The sequence below is a fragment of the Pararge aegeria genome, chromosome 26 (assembly GCF_905163445.1).
Source record: "Pararge aegeria chromosome 26, ilParAegt1.1, whole genome shotgun sequence".
In the NCBI taxonomy this organism is placed as follows: Eukaryota; Metazoa; Arthropoda; class Insecta; order Lepidoptera; family Nymphalidae; genus Pararge; species Pararge aegeria.
The window spans coordinates 7,666,783-7,680,057 of record NC_053205.1 but is presented as its reverse complement, the minus strand read 5'-3'; the positions used below and the strand labels follow the sequence as shown (position 1 = coordinate 7,680,057).

The following is a 13,275-nucleotide window of genomic DNA, read 5'->3' as shown; positions in this document are numbered from 1 at the left end:
AACGTTAATCAGAAAAACTAAATGCACTCTACATATTAAAGACATTGATAGTATCGCAGACATAGAAGAAGTAAGAACAGCAGTACTAGATACAAATATAGTTCAATCACCAGACATTCTAGAAGTCAGATCCTTAAGACCGATGAAGAATGGAAATCAAATAGCAACAATAGTCCTGGATAAAACAGACGGAGAAGGCATACTAAAAATTAACAGACTTAGGATAGGATTAAGTATATGCCAAGTCTATCAAAGAATAGACGTTCTTAAATGTTACAGATGCTGGTCATATGACCATATAGCAGCAAAATGCACTGGGGAGGATAGAAGTCTAAAATGTCACTGTTGTGCTCAAGAAGGCCATTTAGCCAGGAACTGCACCAACGAAGCCTTCTGCCCACTCTGTAACACAGAAGGTCATTCATCAGGTAGCGGAAGATGCAAGTTCTTCCACCAAGCCCTGGCTAGGACGAACAGAAGACGACGGGATTCGGTGTCAACTAGATATCAGCATTCACAGTCCTTCAAGTGAATGCGAATAGAAGTATCAGTGCCCACGACATGGCCATGGTAGTAGCGTCTGAAAAGAAATGTGACTTTATAGCTCTTAGCGAACCTAATTTAACGAAATGTAAAAGTAACAATAAACATATGTACGTTAGTGAGGACCTAGGAGCCATGATAATTAACTACAGTCAGAGATACGACGTAACAAAATATCGCACAGTGGGCTGCTGGATCTGCGTTGAGACTAAAGGTGTTTCACTATATAGCGTGTACATAAGCCCGAACAAATGTTCTCCCGAAGGGTTCCTTAATCATCTTGGTAATATTCAGCATGACATAAAGATATTAGCAAACCCTTCAAGCAATATCATCGTAACTGGAGACTTTAATGCGAAGCATCCATGCTGGGGAGGTAACCTGACAACTAGAAGAGGAATTGATCTACTAGAATGGGCTCATTCTATAGAACTTAATATTCTAAATGACGCAGAAGTGCCAACCTGTATACGCCCAAATGGAACATCATACATTGACATGACTTTGGTAAATGACAAGGTGTTAGCAAAGAACACGACATGGACAGTCTTAGAGGATTCTGTTTCTATGAGTGATCACAGAGCAATTATTACTGACATAGTGGAGGAGAATGTCAACGATATGCCCAGATATACACGTGGGAAAACTAATATAGAGACGTTTAACGTAAACTTTGAAGAAATGGTAAAAGGAAAAGACATAAACTCTGAAGAATGCGATAACGCACTGAAAGCAGCTTACGATAAAAGCACACCGAAAATAAGATGTGACGACAACTACAAGTTACCCTACTGGTGGACACTAGACATACAAGAAAAAATAAAGAATACCAGAGTGAGAAGAAGAAAGTTCCAGAAATGTAAGGATAAAGAGAAGAGAGAAGGTCTAAAACACGAATATAAGATCTGTAAAAATGAACTGAAGCTCACAATTATTTCTGAAAAGGCAAAAAAGTGGAATAATTTGTGCGATGAACTAGAGGTAGATATTTTTGGAGGGGCTTACAAGATCGTTAAAAATACACTCCAGCTCCCTAACCCCAAAACCAACCTTTCTCTTGAAGAAAAATGCAAAATTTTCAGTGAGATGTTTATAGTGTCCAGATGTGATGTGTTAAAAAGAGAGGAATCCGTAGAGGATGAGGATTTGGATAATCTAAGGTTCTCTGAGGAGGATGTCACGAAAGCTGCGTATAGAATTAAGATAGGAAAAGCTCCGGGCCCTGACTCATTACCACCTGAAGTAATTAAACAAGTCATAACAAAATATCCTACTTACTTTGTCCAGCTATTTAACGGGCTTCTAGAGGTCGGAAGGTTCCCAGAGACCTGGAAGCTCGCTAAACTCATCCTTATCGACAAACCAAGAAAGTCACCAAGCGAAGCCAGTAAATATAGACCAATCTGCCTGATAAATGTATTAGCCAAAGTTTATGAAAGACTCTTGAATACTAGACTGATACAAGAGCTTGACAAAAATGGGGGACTCCATAAGAATCAGTATGGCTTTAGAAAGGGAAGAACAACCACAGACGCAATAATGCAAGTCGTAAACTTGGCAAGACAGGCAAAAACAAGAAACAAATGGAACGGATTAATACTGGTTGACGTACGTAATGCGTTTAATACGGCATCATGGCTGAGAATAATAGCTAAACTTAGAATTAGGAAAGTGAACAAGTACATAATAAACAGTATAGTTGATTATTTAGAGCACAGAGCTATTATATTAAAGAAGGGAGTCAAAGTACAGATCGGAGGGGGTGTTCCTCAAGGATCCGTTCTTGGGCCAACCCTGTGGAACATTCTATATGATGACATTATGTCAGTAGAAGTGCCGGAAGGGGTCAACCTGATATGCTATGCAGACGACTTAGCGGTGTCAGTGACAGCTAATAGTGCGGCTGACTTAATGAGGAAAGGAGATGAAACCCTGCATAATATAATGCTATGGATGACGCACAATCGCTTAGAAATTGCTCCACAGGAAACTGTGGCCATAATATTTAATAGGAGGCTAAGGGCAGAAAACTCCTTCAGATGCGGAAGTATACAGGTCACTCCTGCCCCATCTGTAACCTACCTGGGAGTGACCCTGGATTGCAACCTGAATTTTGGCAAACACGTAAGGATAGCTTTTGAAAAGGCTCAAAAGACTGTTAAAGCACTCTGCACAATTCTACCCAACATACGTGGACCAAGCTCAGGAAAAAGAAGGACTTTGGCACTAGCAATGCAGGCTGTAGTTATGTATGCGGCACCAATCTGGGTAACAGCCATGGACAAGGAAGTACACAGAAAGACGGTTCTAAGCGCCCAGAGAACGATGGCACTTAGAACTTGCTCTGCATATAAAACAACATCCACCGACGCTGCCCTTGTACTGGCAAACCTCATCCCAGCCCACATCTTGGCACAGGAGAGATCAGGTACATATTGCTTCAACCTACCGGAGAAAAGATATGCGGCCAGAGAAAGGACCTTGGAGATATGGCAACAAGAATGGAACCAGTCTACCAAAGGCCGATGGACGCATAGACTAATTGGGGATATAAAGGGATGGGTACATAGGAAACATGGAAATATAACGTTTAGGATGACACAGTGCTTTACAGGCCATGGGGTTTTTATGCAATACATAGCACGCATAAAGAAAAGAGTGAGTAGTGATTGCATGTTTTGTGAACACCCATGTGATGATGCAGAACATACCCTGTTTCACTGCCCACGTTTTGAAGAAGAAAGGGAGAATGTGAAGAAGGAAATAGGAAGTGAAATAAAGACAGAAAACCTAACCTCCATAATGCTAGAGGCATCAGAGAAATGGGAATCTATAAAAAAATACATGGAAGAGATAATAAAAGTAAAGGAAAGGGACGAAAGAGAAGGAAGGTAGGACAACGACGTTAGTGGTAGGCCAAATGGCAGGTACACTAACGTTTAGAAGGCAGGAGGGGTTTTTAGTCGGTAGGAGTCCGGCACTATCCATAGGGATGTCCATGAGGATTTTCCCCTCCTAATATATATAAAAAAAAAAAAAGGCTGATTCCTTATGAAATATACTTATGCATACGTTTTATATTTTGTTTTTAATAGATTTGAAGATTTGGTTTATTAATAGCTCTTGTATACTTAATTTAAAACCCTGCGTATAATCATTTTAGGACTCTGCAGACAAAATGTAGACCGAAATAACCTTCGTGTGATGAAAAATACATATTATTTTGCATCACGCCAAGTTATGGGGTCATTGTGTCTTGTATATGTGCGTACCTTTTTTTTTTGGCGTGTCGGAAAAGCTTTTTTGCCACCTCCGACCCTTGGACAGGTCGGAGGTTATGTGGGAGGTTATGTCTGTAAAGGGGGTGAGTACCCTAACTAAAAACCACCACGGCATGTCGCTCTTGTTGGCTTTGTTAGACGCCCGGGGAACCCCTTGTATATTTCCCGGTCGATATATACCTAGCTTAACTTCTTCTCGGTAGAATCTGCCTTCCGAACCGGTGGTAGAGTCACTACACACGGACAGACTTGACGTTTAAAAGTGCTTGTATTAGGCCTACTTGAAATAAATGAATTATGAATTTTGAATTTTGAATTTTAACATCTTGAACTTGACAGCCGAATGGCGCAGTGGGCAGTGACCATGCTTTCTGAGTTCAAGGCCGTGGGTTCGATTCCTACAACTGGATAATGTTTGTGTGTCGAATATAAATGTTTTTAAGTGTCTGGGTGTTCATCTGTATATTATAAGTATTTATGTATATCCATAAAAATATGCATCAGCTATATTAGTACCCAAAACACAAGTTATTCTTTCTTTGGGAGTACATGGCGATGTGTGTATTTTGGTAGTACATTAATTTATTTATCTGTTCGACGTCGGCACGTTTATTTAATAAGAAAACGGTGCAAAGAACTGTGGAAGGAATATTTCGACAACGGAAAGCGAAAACGTAACGAGGTCATTCATCAGTAGATTTTACTCCTCACAATTTTTTCATACCGGGCGCCTTATATATGAAAATCGATTCTTAAGAAGTAAACTCCCAAAAAACCATAGTCACCAAACAAATCCTTTTACTACTGCACTTCGATAATCCAAATACTCCTGCCGGTGTACGCCGTGCGGCGTCCTTTGGTGACGCAGCATACCGTTTCTAAGCGAATGGATTATATATTGTTACTCTTTTCTCTCTACAGCCTTACTACAGCACGGTGCGGAGCCGAATATAAGGAATACGGAAGGCAAGACTCCACTCGATCTAGCTGACTCCGCTACCAGGCCTGTTCTTACAGGTATATATCACTTTTTGACGGCCGATTGGCGCAGTGGGCAGCGACCCTGCTTTCTGAGTCCAAGGCCGTGGGTTTGTTTCCCATTACTGAAAAATGTTTGTGTGACGAACATTAACGTTACACAGTGTGTGGGTGTTTATATGTATATTATACGTATTAATGTATATTATTCATTAAAACATATTCATCAGTCATCTTAGTACCCATAACACAAGCTACGCGAACTTTGGGGCTAGACAGCGATTTGTGTATTGTCGTAGTTTATTTATTTATTATTATTTATTTATTTTACATAAATCCACTTTGACTAACTCCGTGGTGCAATGGTTAGCACTGTACGCTGGCCCGTTGCGGTTTGGTGGACTCCAAACATCTTTGAGAACATTATGTAGAACTCACAGGCATGCAGGTTTCCTCATGACGTTTTCCTTCACAGTTGAAGCAAGTGATATTTAAATTGCTTAAAACGCACATAACTTTACTTTAAATTCGAACTCGGCCTTCCGAAAGTGAAGTTGAGCTTCTACCCAATGCGCTATCACCGATATTTAGCCTCATGCGTCTGTAATTACACCGGCAACCACACCCTTCAGACCGGAACACAGCATTACTGCTAAGACTATATCTGATCACCTTTTTTTTTAATTCCCAGGTGAATACTGCGCAGCGGATGTGCTAGAGGCCGCTCGATCAGGCGCTGACGATAGGCTAGCGTCCCTTTTAACTCCCCTTAATGTTAATGTACACGCCAGTGATGGTAGAAGGTCAACGGCCCTGCATCTAGCAGCGGGGTATAACAGAGCACGGGCGGTTAGGCTGTTGCTACAGAGGGGAGCTGACGTACATGCTAAGGATAAGGGGTAAGAGTGAAAAGTATTTACCCCAAGTTTACCCCTAGGTGAAAGCTTCCAGATTCTAGAAGAGAATAGGGTAGAAACATTTCACTACTTGTCAATAAATTAAACGACAAACTGATATGTAAATGGCTGATAGGTACCAGGTTCTCATGAATATGCAAGACATGTAAGAAAAATTACTTGATGGTGATATTTTTAGCTGACGTACATGCAAAGGATAAGGGGTAAGAGCGAAAAATATTTACCCTTAAGTTTAGCTCTAGGAGTAACCTTCCAGATTCTAAAAGAGAGTAGAGTAGAAACGTTAGATGCTTGTCAATAAATTAAACGTATAGATGGGGTATAGGTACCAGGTTCTCATGAATGTGCAAGAGATGTAAATAGTCTTGAAGGCGTTTCTTTACGCATACTTAGGGATAGGAACCCGATACATAATTTTATCACATATTATAACATAAGAAAGTCGATATACTAAAAGCAAGGTCACGTCTTGGTCGTTGGCACTGGACGAAAGAGGATTACAGTTTTTGTTAATCAGATTAGTCGTATGTTTTCGGCAAGCGATATTTTATTTTATTTATTTATTTATTGTTTTTTAACTCTTTATTTGTACACCGCTATAGGATTAGGACAACGTGAACGAGAACGGACCGGTGTAAAATTACTATAAACCTATATTCAAATACAAATACATAAACAAAATGGCACAGATAAGAAAAATTACTCAATCATATTATATACATAAATACTTCAGAATATGTACATAATAAAAATATAAATAAACTAGGTACTAAAAGTCGTCATTAATGAGCAAGATAACATGCTTTTACCGCGGTTTTAAATGTAAAAAGCGATTTTGCCTGACGTATACATGTGGGAGCGGATTCCACAGTTAAATAGCTCGCACTGTAAACGAGAGTTTATAGAACTATATTTATGCTTAGAAGATTTTGACGTAACAACGTCTTATAATTCGATGGAGCCGGCTGCACGCACGAAAAAACATGACAACATGCGGCGTTACCTCGCTCTTAGGCGTTCCATTTAAGACTTGAAGTGCAAGCGAGAGCGCGGAACGAGCGACAAAGAGGCACAATCGGCCTCCGTGCTCGGCAGCGTTCGACATCTGTCTCTGTCTTACTTGAGTGAGCGATGCGTCCGCGTGGACAGCTGCTATACAATAATACATTTACATGTTTTCGTCAAGTATGAAGTACAGTGAAAAGTGAATGTGGTGTCAATTGTTTATAGCAACGATGATGATAGAAACTATGTACATTGTAAAATAAATTGACATAATTGTATTCATGCGTACAAATAAATGTAACTTGATCAATTCAATTGTGATTTCAATCTATCTACTTTCTATATCCATACAAAATACCTATCAAGCAAATAAAATTCATATTTTCTTTTGAAAAATGCAACCATTCCATCAGTATTTTCTCTCTCCTCTTATGACGTTGTTATGTTTAACTATCGTCAGTAAACCGAATTTACAGACAATCGTTTATTTTTTAAGGGTCGTGCTCGCTTTAGCGTGACGGCATAGCATACCGTCATGCCATTTCCCGTAACGGCATCGGCTCTATTTTACAACCGAGGCCTATAAGCACGATCTATTATTCCAGAGGCCTAGTACCTTTGCACAACGCGTGTTCGTACGGCCACTACGAGGTGACGGAGCTACTTGTAAGGGCAGGCGCTGACGTCAACGCGACAGACCTTTGGGCCTTCACGCCCTTACACGAGGCGGCCAGCAAAGCGAGGCTTGAGGTATGTATCTGCATCATCATCATCATAACCACCCTTTTGATACTCATATCCAATGTCAGAAGTGGGATCACTGATTTAATGTTTTTTTTAAATCTGTAGGTGAGCTCCCTTCTTCTGAGCTACGAATTTCTTATGAAACCGATTCTCTGAACCGATACCTGACTAAGTTTGTTGTGGGCTCTTGTTAGACCAGGGCGCGTTTGGAACCCTCGTAGCTTTAGGTTTAAGTTGGCGAACGAAGTTATCACCATCCCTTTACAATTATGTAAACACGCTATGTATAAACGCTTCATAAGTGGCTTTTGAATTTTGAATTTGATATCAGAAGTGGGATCACTGATTTATTGGGGTTTTTTTTATTTTATCTGTAGGTTTGCTCCCTTCTACTGAGCGAAGGCGCGGACCCCACTCTGCTCAACTGTCACGGGAAATCGGCTTTGGACGTAGCACCCACCAGGGAACTGAGGGATCGACTGGCGTGTAAGTTACTCATTCTATATCAAACAGGTCAAATCTATTAAAATATCAATTGTTTTAACGTTGAAGTAAAACATTGTTAGGAAACATGCATTCCTGAGTGGTTTCCATAATGTTCTCAATCCGCACTAGACCAGCGTGACGGTGGTGACCACGGCCTTATTCTGATACCCGTGCCCTGTAGTGGGCCGTAATGGGTTGATATCGATGATGAGACGAGATCTATTCCCAGCAGTGGGACTTGTGGGCTGTTGGTGATTTATTATGTTTTCAGTCGAGTACCGAGGTCACTGCGTGCTAGAAGCCTGCCGACTGGCTGAACCGGCGCGAGTTAAGAAGCAGCTGTCGACATTAGGGCAACAGGTGAGTATTCTTTTTTTCTTTAATGCCACTACGAGCTAGCCTTTAAATGCAATCTCTCCTGGTGGTGAGGCATAAATAAACCAGTGAGGTGACATCAAAACAATCATCAGAAAAGGCTTTCTCCTACGAGTAATACGAAAAAAATAGGGTAGGCAGTGCTTTTGTGCGTACATGAAGTGCATATGCTAGTGTTGAGCGGTGATGCAGTCTAAGATGGTAACGGGCCAACCTGTTAAAGGTTTGGGGGTTTAAAAAAACTGCCATACCTCTTAGGGGTATGAGTTCCTTTTTTTTTTCCAGTACGGGTTAGCCCTTGACTGATAATAGGGAAGGCATAAATAAAGCAGAAAGATGGCATCAAATAGAAATGGCTTGCTCCTACGAGTATAGGGTAGGCAGTGCTTATGTGCGTGTATGAAGTGCATTTCTCTAGTGGTGTGCGGTGATGCAGTCTAAGATGGTAACGGGCCAACCTGCTAGAGGTATGGCAGTTTTATTAAACCCCTAATCGGTTTCTACGCTGGAAAAGAGCAACTGCTGAGTTTCTTGCCGGCTTCTTCTCCGTAGAATCTGCTTCCGAACCGGTGGTAGAGTCACTACACACAGACAGACTTGACGTTTCCAAAGATCTTATATTACTCCTACTTTAGATAAATGAATTTTGAATTTTTTACTCGATATCGTAGAAACCGTTTGTATAGTAAAAGGAGTGAAGAAATTATAAATTACACTATACAGATCATCAACATCTCCTGCTTTTCGCGAAGTATAGCAAATTAAACTTCATTTTCATAAAATGTAATGATTTCGCTTCTTGAAGTTATACTTCTTTTGGCGCGTTAGGGAAAAATGATGAGACTAAATTTTTACGATGCGCGCGCACACCGTCACAAAAAACTGACACCCTGAAGTTAGCTATAAGGTTTGACAAGTCTGCGGGCTCATTCCGGTGATTTAATTGATTCAATTGTACAAACATTTAAAATTTTTGTATAATAGATGTTTGTAATGAGTCCAGTATTCCAAACTTAATTAAGTTTATTATGTCGATTTCTTTAATTATGTAGAAATATAATTTTTTAATAAAACTTTCAATGTATTAAATACATTTTTTTTCTATTGTTAGTGTCGTTTTTATTACAAACGTAGAATAAGGCGTAAGATAAAATTTTGCCAAAGAAGTATAACTTCTAACGCGTGCGCATAAGTACACACACTTTTTTTTTTTATTCCACTACAAGTCAGCCATTGAATGCAATCTCACCCGGAATTTGTGTTCCAGGATATATCCTCGATCCATTGCACCCAGCAGGCCCCGCTGCCGGTCCCCAGCGAGCGTGTCACCGAGCTGGCAAACTACCAGCACCTGGGGACTGGGGACAGACCGTTGCATTGCGCCGCGGCCAGCGTGTACCCGAAGAGGAAACAGGTATGGACCCCAGCCAGTTTCTAACCCTCTGTACGAGCCATTCGCACATTTTGAATTGTTTGTACCCGCGGCGGGCTGTATCGAAATTAGTTTTGGGGGTGAAATATTTTCTCCCAAAGGCCCAAGGTCTGACGGTTAATTTGCTTATTTTGATTAAATATCTTTACATTATTATAATAAAAATATACTATGACAATACACACATCGCCATCTAGCCCCAAAGTAAGCGTAGCTTGTGTTATGGGTACTAGGATGACTGATGAATACACACAAATACTTAGAATATACAGATAACGAAAATCGAAATCGAATGTTGGATGGACACTTGAATCGGACCTCAGTCCCCAAGCACGATCAAAATAAATATTTTAGGATAAATATTTAAAAAAAATCTAATTATTAAGCACTATTCCACATAACTTAAGGGAAATTTTAAATATTATATACTAGCTGTTGCCCGCGACTTCGTCTGCGTTTGATTTTGTTTTTTGACAATTAATTCAATTTAGTTGTAGTACTAAAAAAAATTAAAGTATTATTATTCAGTATCGCTAAGCCTTAAATGAGGGGTTTGCTGCTGTCCGCTGAGGAGTTCTGTCCTCTATCTCCAACCACATTCATCAGATCTACACAAAGTTTGGGCAAAATTAAATACATATTATAACCTCTATAGTGCAAAAATAATGATTTCAATCGGTTATAATTTGTCGGAGTTATGGCGTAAAATCGTCAAACACTCATCCCCTCTCCCAAAGGAACCGAGCTTAATGTCGGGATAAAAAGTATCCTATATTACTTCTAACACTTCCAAGAATATCTGTACAAAGTTTCATGAGTATCGGTTAAGCAGTTTTTGCGTGAAAGCGACTTGCATTGACATTTATAATATTAGTAGGGATATTATTTTTGTTTGAACTTTAATTTTATATTTACATTTACTTTGGGTTGTGGCTTCGAACAAAACTTGTTATTACTAACTTTATTTATTAGTTGTTTTGACAACACAACAAACAATAAACAATATCTTCCTATTGTCACGGTCGCGCGTCACACCATAGCTCCCGCACATACGTCACAAACATGTCGAGGTCATCGGTGACCGCTATCCTTCTAAACGCGCGCAATGCGTTGCGAAACTAACATATGCGTTGTTTTAGGTTATGGAAATCTTGATAAGGAAAGGCGCACGAGTCAATGAGAAGAACAAAGACGGACAGACGCCACTACACGTGGCGACCGAGAACGCACACCTTGACGCCATGGATCTATTGCTGAGGCACGGTGAGACGACCTTTTTTTTTTTTCTTTTTTTTTTAATTTTTTTTTTTTTACCTCTAATGTAAGTAATGATGCAGTGTAAGATGGCAGCTGGGTAACCCGTTAGGGTGTAAGGTTACCCCTAATGGTTACTACGCGACATCGCACCGGAACACTGAATATTATATAATAAATAATAAATAATAAATATACTACGACAATACACACATCGCCATCTAGTCCCAAAGTAAGCGTAGCTTGTGTTATGGGTACTAAGATAACTGATGAATAATTTTTATGAATAATATACAAGAACACTTATGTTCATCACACAAACATTTTTCCAGTTGTGGGAATCGAACCCACGGCCTTGGACTCAGAAAGCAGGGTCGCTGCCCACTGCGCCAATCGGCCGCCAAAATAGAAAAATATTTATTTAATACATTGAAAGTTCTATTATAACGCATTATCGAGTTAAATAAATTTTATTCAAATATCACAAAAAAAAAACATTTACATGAACACAATTAAATTTGGAAAACCAATAGACTCATTATCGGACAACCAAGTTTCACTCAAAATTAAAATTTTAGATTTTTGTAAAAAAAAGAAAGAAATTGATTAGTCTTTAGTTCGTCTCTTATTAAAATTGGGTTCGTTCACAAAGCTTGCGAGCTATTGTGTTGCTTTACCTCGAGAATGGCGCGAAATGTTGAAAGTATTTTTTTTTTATTCCACCTACGTCATTGATAATAAGAATTAAAAAAAAAAACAGATGATTCGCTCCGCCGCGGCGCCCGCATGCGGTCCAAATTTTAAGGTACTTTTTTTAGTGAAAAATGAGATAATGAGGCGTGCACTTTTGGATTTTTTTATTTATTTATACCAGGTGCGAAAGTGAACGCGTGCGACGGTCGCGGCGAATCCGCGCTGTCGCTAGCCGCACGTCGCGACTCCGCCGCGGCGTGCAGACTGTTACTGGCGTGTGGGGCTCACGCCCCCGACACCAGGGCGGACTCGGACGGTGAGTCGCATGCTTTACTTTGCTCTATTTATATTATGCGTATTAATATAGGAATGGGAGAATATTAATTTACAGATAATCTAGAAATTTTTTGAAGTTATACTTCTTTTGGAGCGTTAGGGAAAATTGGTGAGAGTAAATTTTTTTGTGCGCACACCGTCACAAAAAACCGACACCATGAAGTTAGGTATAGTTAGTTTAGTTTTCTAAAAAAGGTTTGACAGTTGACTTTCAATAATTCAAACCATGGCTTTTTTCTTCTGTTAGTGGCGCCAGAGAAAAATCAGAAATTATAAATTCCCTAATTGCCTCTGCTGGGTATCGAACCAGGGACCTCCTACTTATTATGAAAATTAAGCATAACTTGCCATACTCCGCGAACGGTAGGAGTATCTGTAACGACAAAGTCTCCTGAGGATGCTCCGGTGTCGGAGCGAAACCTGCGTAGAGGGTACATTGCCGAGGATCTGTTTGGTGTGGAGTATAAGGATTGAAGAAATTATAAATTACAACATACAGATTCTCCTGCTGTTCGCGGAGTATAGCAAGTTAAGCTCAATTTTCATAATATATTATGGATTTCCGCAAAGCAACGCCTGCTTCTATCAAATACCTCCTACTTAAATTCCCAGCGCTCACCGTTGCGCCAGGGAGTTCGTCAGGGAGGTCGCCAGGGAGGGCGCTCTATATAATTTATAAAAAAAAAATCGATGTCTGTAAATTCGGTTTACTGACGATAGTTAAACGTGACAACGTCATAAGAGAATACTGATGGAATGGTTGCATTTTTCAAAAGAAAATATAAATTTTATTTGCTTGATAGATATTTTGTATGGATATAGAAAGTAGATAGATTGAAATCACAATTGAATTGATCAAGTTACATTTATTTGTACGCATGAATACAATTATGTAAATTTTTTTACAATGTACATAGTTTCTATCATCATCGTTGCTATAAACAATTGACACCACATTTACTTTTCACTGCACTTCATACTTGACGAAAACATGTAAATGTATTATTGTATAGCAGCTGTCCACGCGGACGCATCGCTCACTCAAGTAAGAGAGAGACAGATGTCGAACGCTGCCGAGCGCGGAGGCCGATTGTGCCTCTTTGTCGCTCGTTCCGCGCTCTCGCTTGCAATTCAAGTCTTAAATGGAACGCCTCAGAGCGAGGTAACGCCGCATGTTGTCATAATTTTTCGTGCGTGCAGCCGGCTCCATCGAATTATAAGACGTTGTCAC

General features: G+C 39.9%; 1 protein-coding gene across 1 annotated transcript in view; it reads left to right on the top strand.

Moving 5' to 3' along the window:
* The window catches only part of LOC120635072 (poly [ADP-ribose] polymerase tankyrase), an 89,057-nt gene that overhangs the window by 5,074 nt on the left and 70,708 nt on the right, over positions 1–13,275 (top strand). The window contains exons 3-10 of the mRNA XM_039905980.1: positions 4,746–4,841; positions 5,494–5,701; positions 7,330–7,474; positions 7,846–7,954; positions 8,226–8,314; positions 9,597–9,743; positions 10,901–11,024; positions 11,890–12,024. Coding sequence (XP_039761914.1) covers positions 4,746–4,841; positions 5,494–5,701; positions 7,330–7,474; positions 7,846–7,954; positions 8,226–8,314; positions 9,597–9,743; positions 10,901–11,024; positions 11,890–12,024 — 1,053 coding nt within the window. The remainder of the gene's footprint in view (positions 1–4,745; positions 4,842–5,493; positions 5,702–7,329; positions 7,475–7,845; positions 7,955–8,225; positions 8,315–9,596; positions 9,744–10,900; positions 11,025–11,889; positions 12,025–13,275) is intronic.